Genomic DNA, 19,098 nt, shown 5'->3' with positions numbered 1-19,098 from the left:
ACACCCCTCGGTGTGGCGCCTGCCCCTTGCTCAGCCAGTGAGCGGCCGGTCTGTATAGGGGATCCGAACCCTCGGCGGGAGCGCCACCGTGCTCCCAAGCGGCGCACTGTAGCAGTGCGCCACCGGGCCGGCCCAATTGGAGGCTTCTTAAAACTCAGTTTAATAGTAATAATTTAGAAAATACAGATGTCATGAATGTAATATTCCATGTCCAAAACCACCATGTAACCGTTTTGGTGGTGAGAGGGTGTTTCTGGGAATATTTTTCTGGTTTGAGTCAGTTAGCAGCTCTTCTTTGTTGAACACACCCTTCTCCTATCAAAATGCTACTCTTCATGTTCACTCAGAAATAACTGGAATGCATGTGTGCAGGACATGATCTTATCTGAAGAACTCAAAACAAGGGTATTGGCAAGTTTTAATTTAATACTGCCAAGAGTCAACCTCATTTTCATTTCTGAACTTACAGTATTTAAAGTTAGCTTTTTGGGGTTTAGACCTATCCTTGGGGGAAGATTTTTTTTTTTAAAAACTATAAATCAGATCTCAGATAAAAGAAATTGCTTTTTATGAAGTTAAAGCTTTGTGTTCCCAATAGTAATAAATTCACATTTTCTTCTACCTAAACTTCATATGGTTTGGATGTCTTGACATGCATGATTGTTTCTTTGTTCAGATATGATAAATAAAAAATTATTATGTTATAATCATCTTAAGAGGAAATCAGCCTTTTAGTTTAATGGAAAAATTTGAAATACAACAACATAGCACCTCTAACTGACATGGACTTCCTTTAGGGAGAGAAGACATTTATGACTATATTTATGTCAATAAAAGGTTTTTTATTAATAAGAATTTGTTTGGAAATGTATTTCCACTAGATGTGACAATAAATTTGTTATATTGAAAATACTTGTTGCTTTGGAAATTAAGGGAAAGGACATACATGGTAAGATGAATTTCGGAGTGTATCGAACCCCAAGCAATCATCTGAAAACTCATGCACTGAATCTAAACCCTGGGGTATATCCAGTCTCATCTTGAATTGTACTTACCTTTTCTATTTCAGCACCAGGAAGAACTTAGAGCTGGTGATGGCACTACTTTGTGGGGTGGGGGTCTGAGGATAGCTATGGCTGTTCATGGGACTAGTAACTTGATGCTAAAATGGTCATTGTTTTTCCCATCTTTTTACGTGGATCCATTGTTTACTGATGACCCAGTTTTCCTTGACTCCTCTCACTCTTGAACTATGCTCTCTATGCAGGTAAGCTTATTTAATATCCATGTTATCCAACCATCCCATCTTTGTTTTTGAGTTTTTTTCCCCACCTATAATCTGCCGTCTTCTACCAGCTGGGCTCATTTTCTCTAAGCAGTTCCCTCCCCCTACCCCCTAATTCCTACCTTGTCATGAAAACTTTCCAAATGAATTGTAAGAGAGAGAGAGAGAGCACTTTCCACCTGATCCCAATCAGGCCAAACAAGCAGTTGTCCCCTTATACCCTTCCCCATGGGCATATAGTGTAAATGTTTGGTCAGGTGCCTATTGGTCATGTATGCCACTTCATGGCTAAACCAGGGAGTAGCAATACTGTTACTACTACATCTTAGACCACAGTCTAAGATGATAATGGAATACATGTATCTCAGTAATGTCTGAGGAGCAACCATTAAGCTTTCCCTTAAAGTCCCCTGGGATGAGGCAGTCATTGCCTCCATCCATCTCCCTCTAGTTTTAGGCACTGCTGATGTTGGTCTGGATGTACCTCTTTGCGAGCACCACTCACCAACTGTAGCATTAGTATCTGGGGTCACATAGAACAGATTATTAGTTCTTTAAGTATTTGAGGCCAGTCACCAATCCTCTTTAAATCTTCCCTTTTCTAGGCTAACAAGAGTCTATTTCCAATCATTTCTCTATGTATGGATTTCAAATCCTTCCCTCTCTTGGTCATGCCCCTCTGGATATCTTCAAAGGCATGAACCAAAGACAATATGACAGTATTGAGAACAATATTGCTACTCCCTGGTTTAGCCAAATTTTACTTAACTCACAGCATACATACACATACACACCAACTACCCAAGTGTGTACCCATGGGATGCAGGAAGGATGTACTTCCCACTTTCTCCCCTCCCCTTCAAAACACAACGATTGAGATGTGGAGAAGGCTTCTCAGCCATTAATATTGTATTAGTCAAGAGAAAAGGAACAAGGTTATCATTTTTTCAGAATACATGATACAAAGTTATGCTTCAGGTCACAGCTAATATCTGGGATGGTGATTATTATTAATTTTTAACTTATAGATCGCTAGAGAAAGACAAGTAGCTCCTTAATATCTCATCACGTTTCATCACATGCAGTGATCCTGTCTGGTTGAAGAGCTTTGCTGAGTGAAAGCAGTTTAGCAGGAAAGAGCAATGGAAGACCGTGTCACTGAATGCAGTGACTCTAGGCGTAACTGTAACCCTAGGAGGGACTCCGTTCATAATGGAAATGTGTGAACACATGCTTTCCATCACCTCTGTCCATGACCATTGTTTTCCTCTTGCTCTTTGCTGTGACTTCTTTCCCTATCCACCTGGAATTGGCTGGATTCTGGTGTTGGGGCCTAGATAATGACAGAGGTCTCTGCTTGAAAGAAGCAATCAAGAATTACCAAAGCAAAGATTGGCTGGGGGACCACATGTATTACTGACTTTCGGGTTCAAGGAGAAAAAGAATATAGGTGGTATACTCCTGTTTGGCTCACTGTGTATTTCTTTTATTTGTTCATTAGCTAACATTTACTGAACACTTATCATTTGCCAGACATTGTATTAGAATCGGGCAGTTGGGAAACATGAAGTTGGAAGATTATAAGAAAAATAACTTAGAGAAAATTTGTGTAATATATTATTGATTGGTTTTTATATTTCTGGGGGTGTAATTTCTTGACTGATTCCAACATATACAGAACATTAAAGATTTCTATTGGAGAATATTTTGAAAATGTGTAGTCTTTGAGGAGTTATTTTTGGAATTCAGAGAGGAAAAGCAACCTAACAGTGATTCCTTGTAACAGTATTGCTAATCCACCGTCCTCTGTGTCTTGGTAGAAGTCTTGGTTGTCTTTCTGTCTGGTAGTGAACAGTTCAAGATTTAAGCAGCCCTTGGGCCCTGGTCTAACAAAACGGTATATTTCACAGCACAGTAAAGCAAGATATGTCATAAGAATTGCACAAGCAGTGTTAAAGATGAGTTCCAGTTCAATTGTAAACTAGCTGTAAAATAATTTGCCTTTGTTGGGAAGACTTTCAAAGAAACAGAGAAATGAATGAAGAAGGAGGCTGAATTTTCTTAAATGATCTAATGAGCAGCCAAAGTCACAATTATGTCCAACTAGTACATAATTTATAACAAAAGGTGGTATTTTAAGCTTTCTTAACTGTGGCATTAATTGCAGTTGGGAAGTGAGAAACAAATCTGTTTTGAAAACCTCCTTTTGTAACAATGAAACAGCCCTTGCCACTGCTATGATGTCTGCATACTTCATCGCCAAGCCCTCCACTCCAATTTAGAATACTACGGTATTATTTATAAGGAACTATCATCAAAAGTACAGAAAATTCCTATATTTCAATTAGATATAGAAGATTACAAAGGATTAAACTGCTCCTCAGAGTGTCAACTGCAAAGCATACTCCCTAGAACCAAACATAGGGTTCTGGATCTAATTCAGTCCTGTGGAAAAATTTAGAAAGTTCCCTGGTATATCATGGATATTGTCAAAATTAAAAGTAACAAAGTATTTCTCTTTTCTTGGCTCTGAAATCTACCATTATGCCTCTCATCTTGGATTTTGTAAAATGTACCCACATTTGGTCAGGTATAATTTACCTACCTTGAGGATTTTGTCCTGGAAATGCATATTCTTCTAACTAAATTATTTTTGGAGAGGCCCAGATGCTCTGGGCCAGGAAAAGCAAAGTAGAGGCATGGAAAAAAACATCTTTGGTGGACGATATACTTCTCCTTATATGATCCTGTATCAACTATTTTCTATTAGTGTTGAATTTCCAGTATCACAGGCAGAACTTTAAGACCCATGAAGAGCCTTATAGGAGGCAAAAGGATCTAATGCCTCTTCATAGCATTTTCTGAAATAGTTAACAGCTTTCAGCAGTCATTTTGAAGAGAGAAGCCACAAAGTTACTAATTATAAAGAACTTAGAGGCCATCTGCTCTAAGTCCATAGTTTTAGAGATGAGAAAACTGAAGTCCAAAAGCTAAGAGACACACCAAGTTACACTACCGACTGTGGTGGGATAGGATACTTAGGCAGGAGCAATTCCTGATGAATAAAATTTGGGGGTAACAAGGCCATTGTTGTTTTGTTGTGACTTGGAAATATACAAAAGGTGAAGTTTATGCCACAGGCCATGGGCACATTCCAGTGGTCTCAGGGGTGACCAAAATTTGTGTAGATGACCTAATATCATCACAATCTCTGGACTATACTGAGGATGAATCTTTTCTTCTCTAAATGGAGTAGTTCAGTGGGCTGTGGTGGTTAGGGATTGAAAGCAAACACATCACCTTCCCCTGATGGGAATTTTGTCCACAGGGGGTGGGTGGGCTGAGGTGTTCCCTGTTCTTTTTCCCTCCCAAGGCTACAACTTTTCTGGGGTCTCAGGACATCGGGTACTCAGGTACGTAGGCTGGACCAAAATCACTATAAAGTATCTGCAAAGGCCAAAATATATGCATCTAAGGCTATTTGGCATTCAGAAACATGAAAGCGTAAGTCTATACTCTGCTCACACCATTAAATATTCTCTGGGTGATTTCCTTTGATGGGAGGGGGAAGGAGCCACCGCACTAGAAGGCGCAGTGTGATGCTTAGAGTCTAATGGGAAAGACATTTTAATCTTTACGTATGAAACCGTCTGTGCCCACTTTTCAATTTCTAGATGTAATTTTAAGAATCCCACTTATCATCATTAGATAAGACAATCCTGAAATGTTGGGTAGATGGCTACTGTGGACATGCGACTATGGATGCTGGAGAGCACTATTTTCCTCAGCGCCCTGGGTGCACACCTGCTGGTGGTGCTGGAGTTTACAGCTCATCAAAGCCTGATTCTCTAATTATCACTGATTGCCTTCTCCCCATTTTTCCTCCCAGTTGAGATCTGCAGGGCTGGAAAGTTTCTGTGAATAAATAGCGCTGTGGTTTCAGCCCAAGCAGGGCTCTGAGTGCTGGTCCTCATTTGGTAGTAGCTTTCAAGGGCCTCAAAGATGTGGGCCTGACATTCCCTTTTCTGCCCAGGCAGTGGTCTGTCACTGCCAGCCAAGAGCATCTACTGGTACCTGGGAGAAGGTATTGGGGAGAAGGGCTGCTCACCTGGGGTGGGAGGGAGCTGGAGGAAACACAGAGACATGAAAATGGGCACAGGACCAGAGGAGGAACTTGGGTATTATGCTGGAAATGACAGTCATGTCCACATCTCCTTCTTAAAGCAGGAATGTTATTCCTTTCAATAAAACGCTAATGCTACTCTTTGAAAGTGTTTATTTCCTATTTCCGGCTGAGGTTTCTGGATGAGCACATAGGCAGCTACACAGTGCTGCTTCATTTGGAAAAGATGTTTCCAGGCACCTAGCAGACAGACAGAATAGTTTTCTCTCATTCTTTCCTTTTGGTTGAGTGCAAATAGCACTTTTCTAATGTGAACACCACAGCGCATTGTGCTAGGCATTGGAGGCTAAATGTTGTGGGTCTGACATGTTACCTAACCTGTCAGAAGCTCAGTTTTCCCATATGTAGAGCAGAGTAATAATACCTTCCTCAGAGGTGGACTAGGCATTGGAGGCTAAATGTTGTGGGTCTGACATGTTACCTATCCTGTCAGAAGCTCAGTTTTCCCATATGTAGAGCAGAGTAATAATACCTTCCTCAGAGGTGGTGGACAGAATAATGGCCCATCCAAATAGGTCCACATCCTAATCCCCAGAACCTGTGAATATGTTACCTTCCATGGCAAAAGGGACTTTGCAGGTGTGGTTAAGTTAAGTATCTTTTTTTTTTTTTCCGGGCTGGCCCCTAAGTTAAGTATCTTGAGATAAGGGAGATTATCTGGGATTATCCAGGTGGGCTCAAAGTAATCCCAAGGGTCCTTAGAATAGGAAGGCAGGAGGGTCAGAATCAGAAAGAGATTGGAAGAAGCTATACTGCTAGCTTTTATCATAGAGGAAGGGGCCATGAGCCAAGAAAGCATGTGGCTTCTAGAAGCTAGAAAAGGCAAGAAAACAAATTCTCCCCTAGAATCTCCTGAAGGAACACAGTCCTGCTGACACCTCACTTTTGGCCCAGTGAAACCCATTCAGGAGTCTGACCTCTTGAATTGTAAGGTAACAAATTTGTGTTGCTTTTAAGCCACTAAGTTTGTGATAATTTGTTACAGCAGCAGTAGAAAACTAATACACAGGGTAAATCTGGAATGTTAGAACAACAGAGCAGGGGACGGCTATAGACATTGGCAATAGCTATGGAGATGTGGTCTGAACTAATACACAGGGTAAATCTGGAACGTTAGAACAACAGAGCAGGGGACGGCTATAGACATTGGCAATAGCTATGGAGATGTGGTCTGTAGTCTATATAACTGTCTTAGGGCTGACAGAAAAAAAAATCTCTATTAAAGGATAGTTTTTTATATAGTTCTGACACTGGATCTCAGTATCCTAAAAATATTTTCTGTCTTTCATGTTGCTGTCGTTTTTAATGGAATCTTTTGATGGGCAATAAAGGAAGTTCTCAGCAGTTTGACACTACATGGAGTAGGGTTTGATGTAATCGTTTTTTGGCTTATTTCATATTGTGATTCCATAAAGCTTTTTTGAGATATACCCAATAACCCACTGAGGTTCTAGAAAATATATTGACAAATGTTTTAGGTGGAAATCTTTCTAAACTGTATTATATACTTTCTGACCTTCTTAATTAGAACATTTGCCACAGAATACTGCCTTTTAATTTTTTGTGTCTTTTTTCAGTTTTCCTGGTTACCTTCCTTGCTCAATGCTGCCAATGGCCTCAACTCACTTTTATAACAATCTCTCCTCTCTCTTCTAATGTAATGCTTTTAGTCTGCTGTGGTTTTAGCAAATGGGTCAATGAGCTCAGTAGAACTATGTAAGAGTAAATGAGAACTGAATGAGACGAAGGGTTCTGAAGTGAAGACAGTACAGTAGCTTCTATGCCTGGACTTTGTGTGCTTTTTTGTTTTTGTTTTTGGCCAATCAGAGGTCATTGTTCTTACTTCCTGGATGTAAGATGACAATCTAGATTGTAGGATGGATATCTTAGTTCTAGAGAGGTGAGGTGATACCATAGTTTTGGGGGATCTGAGCAAGGTGCCATGAAGGAGAAGGAATAAATCCTGTAAGGTCTAGGGCAGGAACTGTGCTTTATGCAGCCCTGTGATCTTGGGGACCCTTGAATACCCAACATAATTGAGGTTCTCAGTCACTGTTTTGGATGACTACATTTCCTTTTCATGGTCAGCTCAAGGCAGAATTTTGAAGTTTTTGCTTTGCATAGAGCTTTTGCTTGCATACTGTTATTCCCTCTGTTTTGATCGCTCTCTCTCTCTCTCTCTACCCTTCTTTGGAAGTCTTCCTGCCTCTTTAGATAAAGTTCATTTTTCCTATAATATGTTGTTATCTCATATTTCATGTAGCTATTAGATGTAAAACAATCGGAATATTGCTTCTATAAAAATGTAAATTAAAAAAACTGTTTTAGAAACATTTTTTTATTTTTAGAAGAGCCTACTTATTAGTTGAAATTAAACCCTAAATAGTAGAACTAAGGTGATGTAACAAAATGAAATGGTTCATACATTCCTGGTGTAAAATGTATCTGGAAAACAATTTGGAAACACAGATCAAGGGCCTTAAAATGTTCATACTCTTTGGTCCAGTAATTCCACTTCTAAGAATCTGTCTAAGGAAAATAATATTTTCCACAAAGATTTCTGTTAAAGAGTACTGTATTTATTGCGTAGAGGTTGTGACCCTCTGTGTTCTAATTCCCCTGAAGGACAGGTGAGTGGTAGCTCCCCCTTTGCTGAAGAGGCTGCCTGAAGCAATTCAACAGCTCTGAGAGGACTGAGAGACATCGGAGGGACCTTATTTTTTCAGCCAGTTAATAACCTCTGTGAGTTATTTGAGCCCTAGAAATATTACATTTGCTTTATTTCTTGTTCTCTCCAGATTTAAAAAAAAAAAAAAAGGCACAGTCTGTTTAGATAGGTAGAGGGAAACTAGGAAAAAGAAAAATTTCTATCCTGTTCTGAGCCTTGCCTGATAGTTTTTTGCAGGAGTGAGCCTCAGAGCACTGTGTTAAGAAGGCCTTGTTACAGAGTGGTTTTAACAGATACTCTTTTGCAGATGGTCTCAAAGACTGTGGTGCAACTATGATGGCTATTAAATGAATTACTTTATAGATACACATAACCACATTTGTGGGCCTTATTTTAAAATTTTATTAAAATTCTTAATTTCTTACAGTTATATTTCTTCTTAAGTCAAGGTAATTTGGTTTAGATCTGTGACTGGCCTTATCTGCACAGCAAATAGGATAGATATAAAGGGTCTTCAAAAAGTTCATGGAATGATTCATATCTTTCAATTCCATTTTTCCACGAACTTTTTAAAGTACCCTTGTACAACCCCAGGAGCTTTGCTTTCAGGGAACTGACCAAACTTGAACTTGTATAATGATGCATTTTCCTTTCCTCTTCTCTTAACAACACCACATTCTTTATAATTTCCATTGGATTAAATTGTTTTTCATCGTTTTCCTGACCAATATTCCTATAAAAATTATGTCTTCCTGCTGATTCCCTTTCCTTTTTTCAGTGTTTATCACAATTTGTACATATGTAACTGAGCTCCACAACGGCAGAGGTGACGTCCGTTCAATACTTTATTCTCAGAGTGTAGTACACAGTGGACACTTAACAAGCACTGCCCAATAAATAGATGGATAGGTAGATAAATAAATCTCTTTTGAAAAAAAGATCAGAATTCATAATTATGTAGACATTTGATCTCCCCTGCATAATGTTACCTCTAGGTCAGCAGACGATTTTGTGACAGTTCAAAGAGTATAAGTGATGAGTAATTTAAACCTCAGACTAAATGCATGTAATTACAAGCTAGACTAGCTATCACATATGATATTGTACCCCTCTGTGATACAGACTTTTAGATCTGAACTTTGGAAAGGGATTAACTCTTGCTAAGAAGAATGTGAAAGATTTTGTTATAGTAGAAAGCCAAAATGAACCACCGAAACACCCCACCACCCTAGTACCAGCAGAGAAAAAAAATCTCTAACACAAACCATTTCAGGAACTGTAGAAAATAAGATTAATAAAGTGTAAGTGCAGGAAATATATCAAAACTGTGTTAGTAGCATTTTTCTCACTGATTTCTAAAAACCAAAAAAGATATAACTATTTAAATTCTATAGGCGCTATTGTTACAAGTTTATCAAATCTTTTTTTAAAAAATAAACTATTCACTACATTTTTTTCTTGCTTTCTAAATCTTGTCTTACTGTTTGAATGAATTAGAATGAGGGAGAAACAAATAGAACAAACCAAAGTTATGGAGAAAGTATGTGTGTGAACTTTATTTCATCATGAGAAAATCACTTCTGTGCAATAACAGAGTATACTGATATCTACATGATGATAGAGTTTTTTTGTATTCAGATACATACCTTATATTTGTACACAATATATAAAATTCATGGAGGAAATGAATTTCTACAGTACAGTTTCTTTGTTGTAAGAGAACTTGTTCCATTAGTTTCATTTAGAAAATGACCCCCAGTTCTGTGACTGTGGTACCAAGGATCGCAGTTCCAATCCTGTAATTTATTAAATTAGACACCATAATCATATGAACATTAAAAGAAACTGAAAAACTACATCCTCCTGCAGGATGAAATGTGAGACCTAAGTACTCAGGCTGCTATGCTAATAACTGATTTTAGCAGAATAGTATGGTTCCCATGATGAATAGAAATAGTTTTCCCACAGGTCTGATGACACATTAGCAACATTGCTGCAAATTTCTCTCTGCTCTGCTGGCATGCATGTCACTCTTCAAACCACCTGGAACTCACATGGGAAATGAGGCCATCACCAGCAAGGGCCTTCTGTATTGCATCTAGGAAAAACTCTTGGACGGCTTTAGCATTTAGCGTGGGATTTTAGGAAAAGAGGCAACTGCTCTCAATCTGAATGGTCATCCCAGAGAGAAGTTGCTAAAATGATAATTCTGGGGGAAGCTCTAGCTACCACGTTACTGTAATCCAAATGAGAACAGGTCATGTGAGCATTTTCCCTTCAATGCATCCTTCTCTCTGAATAGCTGTACTCATTGACCCCAAAGCACTATTTTCATGGCTAGGGACCTCTGACCCTTGCTGTGGGATTCAACGTTGTGCTTGTGTTTAACCATGTGAACCATCCTAGGGGTGATGGCACAGGCTGAGGTTTGTGGGAAGTGAAAAGAAACACCACTGCAGTTCTTTCAGTTAACATCTTGAACAAGATCAAAACAATTAGTTCTGCAGAGGCAAGTTATGGAGAATGTCAGTAGGGTGGGGGGTGGGGTGACTTCTATGATTAAAATGACACCCCAAGGTCTTAAAATGCTTTGACTCAGACCACAAACACCTCTTCGTAGGTTTAATTTCATGTGTAGCAATTGCACTTAATGAAAATGTTAAGTGCCTCAGAGGTTATATTTGGCCATCAAATTCAAGCCTCTTTTCTGAGATGGATTACTTGTCTTTGATGACCAAAATATTTACAGTAAAGCCCAGAAGCAAAAGTTCTCTAGAGATTAACCTTGTATAGTGGCCCTAGGCAGCCTAACCAAGACTAGAGGGACTGGCAAAGATGAAAATGACGAGGTAATGCGGAGTTGCTGGTCTCTTCCTGTTTGGTGGCCACAGGAAGTCTCAGTCCTGGTGCTGACGGCCTCGGCTTTGGGTACAAAATGGATGCAGTCCGAGCTGGTTAAGCCAGGAGTGGCCAACGGGCCCTCTCTGAGCAGCTCTGGCACCCCACACCCACTTGAATCATGTTCAGTCATACAAATCCACAGCTGGAATGAACCTAGTTCCCACCCTCAGGAACAGGCAAGGACTACAGAGTAACTTAGAATCATCTGGGCAAAACTGGCAAATGATGTGTATCGTTGGAGAATGGGAGCCTGCTCTAGAGCCTAGATACATTCGTCTTACACACCGGGGGCACATTCAGGCCTTTATTTTTCAGCTTCTTCAACTGCAGCTTATTTAGAGTGTTATCAAAGGAAGCGGATGGCCCAAGCCATTTGAACTGCCGATGTGGAATCTTTGGTTTGATCACATCCACATCCCATGGGCTTGCTAAAGGCAGGAGAGGAACAGCGGCTCTGTGCAGAATGCAGAGCAAGTCATGGAAACACTTGAGGAGTGTGGGCAGTGGTGGGGTTACCTCCGGGCTTGCCAGCCATGTTAGATGCCACGCAGTTCTCGCTCTGAGGGATACTGCTGAAGGGCCTTACCCTCAGACGTTTGGAGGACCAGGGTCTTGCTGTACTGGCTGACTCCTGTTTTGTTGAAGGCCTTGACTCGAGCGTTGTATGTGCTGTTGAAGTGAAGACCATCCACGGTGCACATTGTCTCTTTTCCAACATATACTTCCTGAGGGGCAACAAATAAAAGGATACCACTTAATGTGCACCCTTGTAAGGGGCAAGAGAGGCAGTACTGCTTGGTGGTTAGGAGCAAGAACTTGACTCAAATCTGGATTTGAGTCCTGTGAGATACTGGGCCATTTAATTTACCATTTTTAGCCTCAATTTCCTAATCTGTTAACTTGGGACAATATAAGGATTATATAAGATTATATGTAAAGATTGATTAGCATAGTGCCTTGTATTTAGTATGAGTCTGACAGCTTAACGAATGGTAGTTATTAGCAGCTAGGGCTTAAAAAATCAAAATTAAGTGCTTATAGTTAGGATTATGGTTATTAATATTAATCTGACACAAACAGGTATATTAAAAAATATACTTGGCACTTAAACAGTATATTACATCTACTGAACTCTTTATCCATTTGTATTGTTTGTAAAAAAACATGTTTGAAAACATGAAAACATGAGGGTAGTCTCTATGCTGTATTTATAACTCTACTGATAACTTCAGGAATGGTCACAAAGATTAAATGCAAAGCTATAGATGTATAGGTTTTCATTACAGTATAGAGGGAAGGGGGAGGAAAGGGAAGGGAGGAAAAATGACATTTTAAAGGCTTAAAATAAATCCTAGCATAATGCATCTTTAGGTTAGGCTTTGCCTCCTTCTTCGGCTGTGCACTTTGCAAAATTATGCTGGTGTAATAAGCGGAAGGGAGGAAAAATGACATTTTAAAGGCTTAAAATAAATCCTAGCATAATGCATCTTTAGCATAGGTTAGGCTTTGCCTCCTTCTTCGGCTGTGCACTTTGCAAAATTATGCTGGTGTAATAAGTAAAAATAATGTGCATCCAAAGCACAGCCTTAAAATGACAACTCTCCAGTGGATGCTAAGAAGACTGAGGTCTTGGATTGTCCATCAACTCATTACTACTGCAGCAATAACAAAAATCTTAATATCATACCCTCTCCTTCTGTGCTTCTCAAACTTTACATGCATGTGAATCACCTGAGGGCCTTGTTAAAATGCAGTTTCTGATCCAGTAGGTTTCTGGGGTGGGGGATGAGATTTTGCATTTTAACTAGTTCCCAGGTGAAGCCAATGTTGCTGGGGGCAGACCACACTTTGAGTAGTAAGTCAAGGAATAACATGAAGACAGTAGAGGGTAAGCGGGCTCTCGGGCTGGGAAATTTGTAGCATGGTCATACTTTTTTGCAGTAACCTGTGGAATAAGAGGAAGGGATCTCGATGACAGAGTCATGGGTTAACTAGAAGGGATCAGTGGGATTCAATGACTTCTTTAAGGTTATTGGAGCTCAAGGAGGAAGGAGGAGCTGGATGGTACTCAGATCCTGAGTCTAGTATCTAAGAAATGGCAATTGGGATGAAGAAGAAACAGAGCTAAGTTTTAAAGAAAATTATGGGTTTGTTTTAGAGCATGTTGAGTTTAAGACAGTTTCAGGATGTATAAATGAAAATTTCTAGCCCCCAGCTGGAAATCTGGGCCTGACTCCCAGGAGAGAAGTCTGGGTGAGAGAGATGGACTGGAGAGGTGTCAGCATTCAGATGGGTGTGGAAAGCAGGAGGAGCTGAAGACCTTTGAATGGTAAGAGAAGGGGACCATGCCCAGGCTGATGCCTCGAAGACTGCTGACAGGTAGTAATTGGGAGAAAAAAGTCATGACAAAATAAAAGTACTTATTTAGAGAATTGGGGAAAAGAGAATTACTTTCACTGGAGGAAAAAAAAAACATAATAGAGGGAAAATAAAAGTCTGTAGATTGTCTCTTCACTCTGTTGATTGTTTCCTTTGAGAACAAAACAAAACAAAATAAAAAGCAAACAAACAAACAAAAAAACTCCTGAAAATGAAACAGGAACCAAAAAGGCAAAGTCAGGGTGAGAAACTAACAGACAGGATTTTTAAACACACACACACACACACACACACACACACACACCGAGTCTAAAAGACATGAATTGAAATAGAACATGAGATCCTTATCTTGTAAAAGTAGAAACTTGATTTTGTCATGTCAATAAGTCAACACACATGTAAATAAGTCTTTTCTATCAAAAGAGAAAAACTTTGGCTTTGAAGGGAATTATAGAAAACATAGTCCCTGCTCTCAAGCATTTAAACCTAGTGGAGGCTCAAAAACACATTCAGGAAAAGGAGACCTTGATAGGCTTTGCTCTTGAAAGCTAGAGGCCCAGGTTTGACCATTTATGGCCAGAAGAAAACCTTGTCCTCAGGGGCCTGGGGTTTGCTTTTGGATAGGGGTCCCATTTTCATCAATGCAAGGATTGGCCTCAGTACTCAGAAGGGCTGCTCCCTTGGGAGATCACAGGCAATGGAGCTCCCAGGAAAGAAAACCCAGGCCAGACTCGGGTGGAGGGAGTGGTAAGCAAGGTGTGGGGAGAGAATGAATGAGAATGAGGCTGTGAAAATGAGAGAAAAGCGCACATGTGGAGACAGGCAGTCACACATTGATTATCAACTTTTAGGCAACAGGGCCATGTCTTACCAAAAGGCCAGCCTGTCCTACCTTCAGAGGGGACCATGAGCTTCCCAATGGGGTTTGAGCACTCTTGCCTTGAGATTGTAATAAACTGCTGGCACCACTTCTGTCTGGTGAAAAGCTCAGAAAAAAACCATAGAACTGAGGAAACCTTTGCTAGAATAGCTTCTCAGAATAGGGAAGCTATAACAGGAGATCATGTCAATTAAGAGGAATGCCAATCCTAACTAAAAAGAGAAGAGAGAAGACTCAACAAAAATTAGAAATGAAAAAGGATATATTACAACTGATACCACAGAAATACAAAGAATCATTAGAGACTATTATAAACAACTATACACCAACAAAATTGAAAACTTGGAGGAAATGGATAAATTTCTGGACACATACAAACTACCAAGAATGAACCAAGAAGAAAGAGAAAACCTGAACAGACCATAACAAGCAATATGATCGAAGCAGTAAGCAGGAGAGTTCCAACAAAGAAAAGCCCAGGACTGGATGGCTTTACTGCTGAATTATACCAGACTTTTAAAGAGGAATTAATGTCAATTCTATTCAAACTATTCCAAAATATGGAAACAGAGGCTATTCTCCCAAACTTATTCTATGAGGCCAGCATCACCCTGATACCAATACCAGACAAAGACACACAAAAAGAAAACTATAGGCCAATATCTTTGAGGAACATGGAAGCAAAAATACTCAATAAAATATTAGCAAATAGAATACAGCAACACTTTAAATTATACACCGTGATCAAGTGGTATTCATCTCAAGGATATAAGGTTGTTCAACATGCACAAGTCAATAAATGTGATACACCACATCAACAAAATCAAGGACAAAAACCATATGATTATCTCAATAGATGCAGAAAAAGCATTTGACAACATTCACCAAACTTCACGATAAAGACTCTCAGAAAATTAGGTATAGAAGGAAGGTATCTGAACACAATAAAAACTGTGTATGACAAACCCACCACCAATATCATCCTGAATGGGGAAAGCTGAAAGCTTTTTCCTTAAGAATGGGAAAAAACAATGATGCCCACTCTCACTACTATTTAACATAGTACTGGAAGTACTAGCCAGGGCAATCAGGCAAGAGGAAGAAATAAAGGGCATCCAGATTGGAAAAGACAAAGTAAAATTGTCCCTGTTTGCAGATCATATGATCCAATATACAGAAAAGCCTAAAGTCTCTGCAAAAAAACTCTCAGAGTTGATAAATGATTTCAGTAAAGTTGCAGGATGCAAATCAACATGAAAAATCAGTAGCATTTTTATACTCCAACAATGAAAAAGATGAAAAAGAAATCAAGAAAGCTAGCCCATTTAAAATAGTCACCCCCTTGGCAAATACCTAGGAATAAATTTAACAGAGGAGGTGAAAGATCTCTACAACAAGAACTACAAATCACTCCTGAAAGAAATTAAAGAGGACACAAAAAGATGGAAAGACATTCCATGCTCCTGGATTGGAAGAATCAACATTGTGAAAATGTCCATATTAACCAAAGCTATCTACAGATTCAATGCAATCCTCATAAAAAAACCAATGACATTCTTCACAGAAACAGAAAAAACAGTCCTAACATTCATGTGGAACAACAAAAGACCCCAAATAGCCAAAGCAATCCTGAGCAAAAAAAAAAAAAAGAAATAGAAATAAAGCCAGAGGCATAACACTACCCAACTTCAAATTATACTACCAAGCTATAGAAAACAAAACAGCATGGTACTGACATTAAAACAGACACTTGAACCAATGAAACAGAATAGAGAACCCAGAAATCAACCCACATACTTACAGCCAACTGATCTTCAACACAGATGCCAAGAACATAGATTGGGGAAAAGACTGCCTCTTCAATAAGTGGTGCTGGGAATATTGGACATCCATATGTAGAAGAATGAAAGCAGACCCATATCTCTTGTCATGTACCAAAATCAACTCAAAATGATTAAAGATGAAAATATAAGGCCTGAAACTATAGAACTTCTAAAAGAAAATATAGGGGAAACACTTCAGGAAGTAAAACTGGGAAAAGACTTTATGAATATGACCCCCAAAGCATAGACAACAAAAGGAAAAATAAACAAATGGGATTATATCAAACTAAAAAGCTTCTGTACAGCAAAAGAAACAATTAACAGAGCAAAAAGACAACCAAGAGAGTGGGAGAAAATATTTGCAAAATATACATCAGACAAAGGATTAATAACCAGAATATACAATTAACTCAAACAACTTAACAGCAAAAAAACAAGTAACCCAATTAAAAAGTGGGCAAAGGAGCTGAATAGGCATTTCTCAAAGCAAGATATACCAATGGCCAACAGACACATGAAAAAATGGTCAACATCAGTCAGCATTCAGGAAATGCAAATCAAAACCACACTGAGATACCATCTCACCCTAGTTAGGATGGCTAATATCCAAAAGACTGAGTGTGATAAATGCTGGTGAGGTTGCAGAGAAAAAGGAACTCTCATACACTGTTGGTGGGACTGCAAAATGGTGCAGCCTTTATGGAAAATGGTATGGAGGTTCCTCAAACAATTGCAGATAGATCTACCATATGACCCGGCTATCCCACTGTTGGGTATATACCCAGAGGAATGGAAGTCATCCTGTTGAAGGGATACCTCTACTCCCATGTTTATTGCAGCACTACTTACAGTATCCAAGTGTTGGAACCAGCCCAAATGTCCATCATCAGATGAGTGGATATGGAAAATGTGGTATATCTTCACAATGAAATACTACTCTGCTATAAAAAAAAAGAAATACCACAATTCACAGCAACATTGATGGACTTAGAGAATATTATATTAAGTGAAATAATCAAGGCAAAATTGCCATACAATCCGATTGCCATACAATTGGAAACCATCATGCCAAAGGAATATCTGCACTCTCATGTTTATTGCAGCTCTGTTTATAATAGTCAAGAGTTGGAACCAATCTAAATGTCATTGGATGACTGGGTAAGGAAAATGTGGTATATATACACAATGGTATTCTACTCTACCATAAAAAAAATGAAATACTGCCATTCACACAGCAACATGGACACACTCAGGGAAAATCATGTTAAGTGGAAAAAAAACAGGCACAGAAAGAGAAATACTGCATGTCCTCACTTGTAAGTGAGATCTAAAAAATAAACAAATAAATAAAAAAGAAAGAAATTAAGAAGGAAAGATACAACCATCACATTAATACGTTGAACTTTCAAAAGGAGAGAGCAAAACTGAGGTTACCAGAGGTGGAAAAGGAGGATGAGGTAAGGCAGGAATTGGTAAAGGGCCATGAAAAATGACTACATTGTATAATGTTGAATATACTAATTATCCTGATTTGAGCATCATATATTGCGCACAAATAATGATATTCAACTTGGTACCCCACAGATATGTACAATCAACTATGTTACAATTAAAAAAAAAAAAAAAGAATTCCAATCAAAGCCATTAGATACCGTGGATTGTAAAAACAAATCTTAGAAAATGGTTAATTATATTATTAGCAATAAACAATAATAATAATAGCTAAACTGCAGGATTGCCATGTACGAGGCAGCATGCTAAGAATTTTATATGGATTCCCTAATGAGCTCTTAGCAACAAGGCATGAGATTCATGTTATTGTCATCAATCCCTCACTTAGACAAACAAGGACCTGAAGGCTCAAAGAGGTGAGTAATAGGCACAAACACACAGGTGAGTGGAGGAGACTGGATTTGAATTCAGGCAGTCTGATTCCAGAAACTGCAGCACTGCATGCAGTTTCTTAAGAAGGGTAGGACAGTTTCAGAGATTCCTTTGTCCATCTTTGATGGTACAAGAGAAAGCAGGCCTCAGTTGAGGGATGGGCAGGACCTGACAGGATGGCCTACCCCTAGCAGGGAAGGGAAGTCAGGCATGAGACACCATGGAAGGTCCTCTGAGGGAGTTGCTGGCTTTGGTTAACAAGTAGTAGGTTCTCTGCTTACCCGGAACTGACCACCATTGCCGTCATCCAGCTCTAGAATGTATCCTTCGGCGGGCACCGTGGACAGAGGCGGCTGTTTCCAGGAGAGCGTAGCGCTGTTGTTGTGAGTGCAACACTCCTCCAGCTGTAGGATAGGGATTGCTGGGACTGGAGAGGAAGCTAAACAGAAATTAGTGTAACCCTGGCTTCTGCTGAGTTGCAAATATGTCAACATCTTTGAATGATAAACCTCCCTTGGTAAACGTGATTAGAAACAGCCAGGCCAGGGTGCACAGGGGACCTGAATAGGATCCTTCCCAGAGTCTCCAGCATGAGGCTTGTTCCTGAACTACTGGGATGCCTTTTTCTAAGCTCAGGGTGGCATCTCACACCTTCATGGTGGCAGTTGGAGGGGAGACAGGCATATTCACAGAACTGCTGTGTTCTCACCTCTTGACTGTTGAAGACCTCATCCCTTAGGGAAATGTTTTACCTGGGGACTGGATTCCCAGTCCAGCCTGATAAAGCCTATTTAACTCATAGCATGGTTGAAGCCATGCTAATAATTTTATCATAAAATTTATACTGAGCTTTAAACCCCAGTTTATCAACTGGGAACTGCCTATTCTGAGAATTGGCTCTGACATCACTATATTTCTAATATTCTATCTTTTTTGTTTTTAAGCAGTGATTCTGCTTCAGGTCTTGTACACATAAGTAGCTTTAGCGATAGATTTTTGAAAATTTGGTACTAAATGACACAGTGATCTCTCCATTTGAAACTTCTGGGGAGCCTGACATCATTCACTCAAGGCAGTTGTACCTTGAAAACAGCA

General features: G+C 39.4%; 1 protein-coding gene across 4 annotated transcripts in view; it reads right to left on the bottom strand.

Moving 5' to 3' along the window:
- The window catches only part of TRIM9 (tripartite motif containing 9), a 58,162-nt gene that overhangs the window by 12,279 nt on the left and 26,785 nt on the right, over positions 1-19,098 (bottom strand). For all 4 annotated transcript variants that reach the window (XM_008571386.1, XM_008571385.1, XM_008571387.1 and 1 more), the window contains 2 exons: positions 18,285-18,442; positions 11,624-11,762 (listed from right to left, as the gene is read on the bottom strand). In XM_008571386.1, the coding sequence (XP_008569608.1) occupies positions 11,624-11,762; positions 18,285-18,442 (297 nt within the window). The remainder of the gene's footprint in view (positions 1-11,623; positions 11,763-18,284; positions 18,443-19,098) is intronic.

The sequence above is a fragment of the Galeopterus variegatus genome, unplaced genomic scaffold (assembly GCF_000696425.1).
Source record: "Galeopterus variegatus unplaced genomic scaffold, G_variegatus-3.0.2 Scaffold687, whole genome shotgun sequence".
NCBI lineage: Eukaryota > Metazoa > Chordata > Mammalia > Dermoptera > Cynocephalidae > Galeopterus > Galeopterus variegatus.
This window is presented reverse-complemented; position numbering and strand designations above follow the sequence as displayed.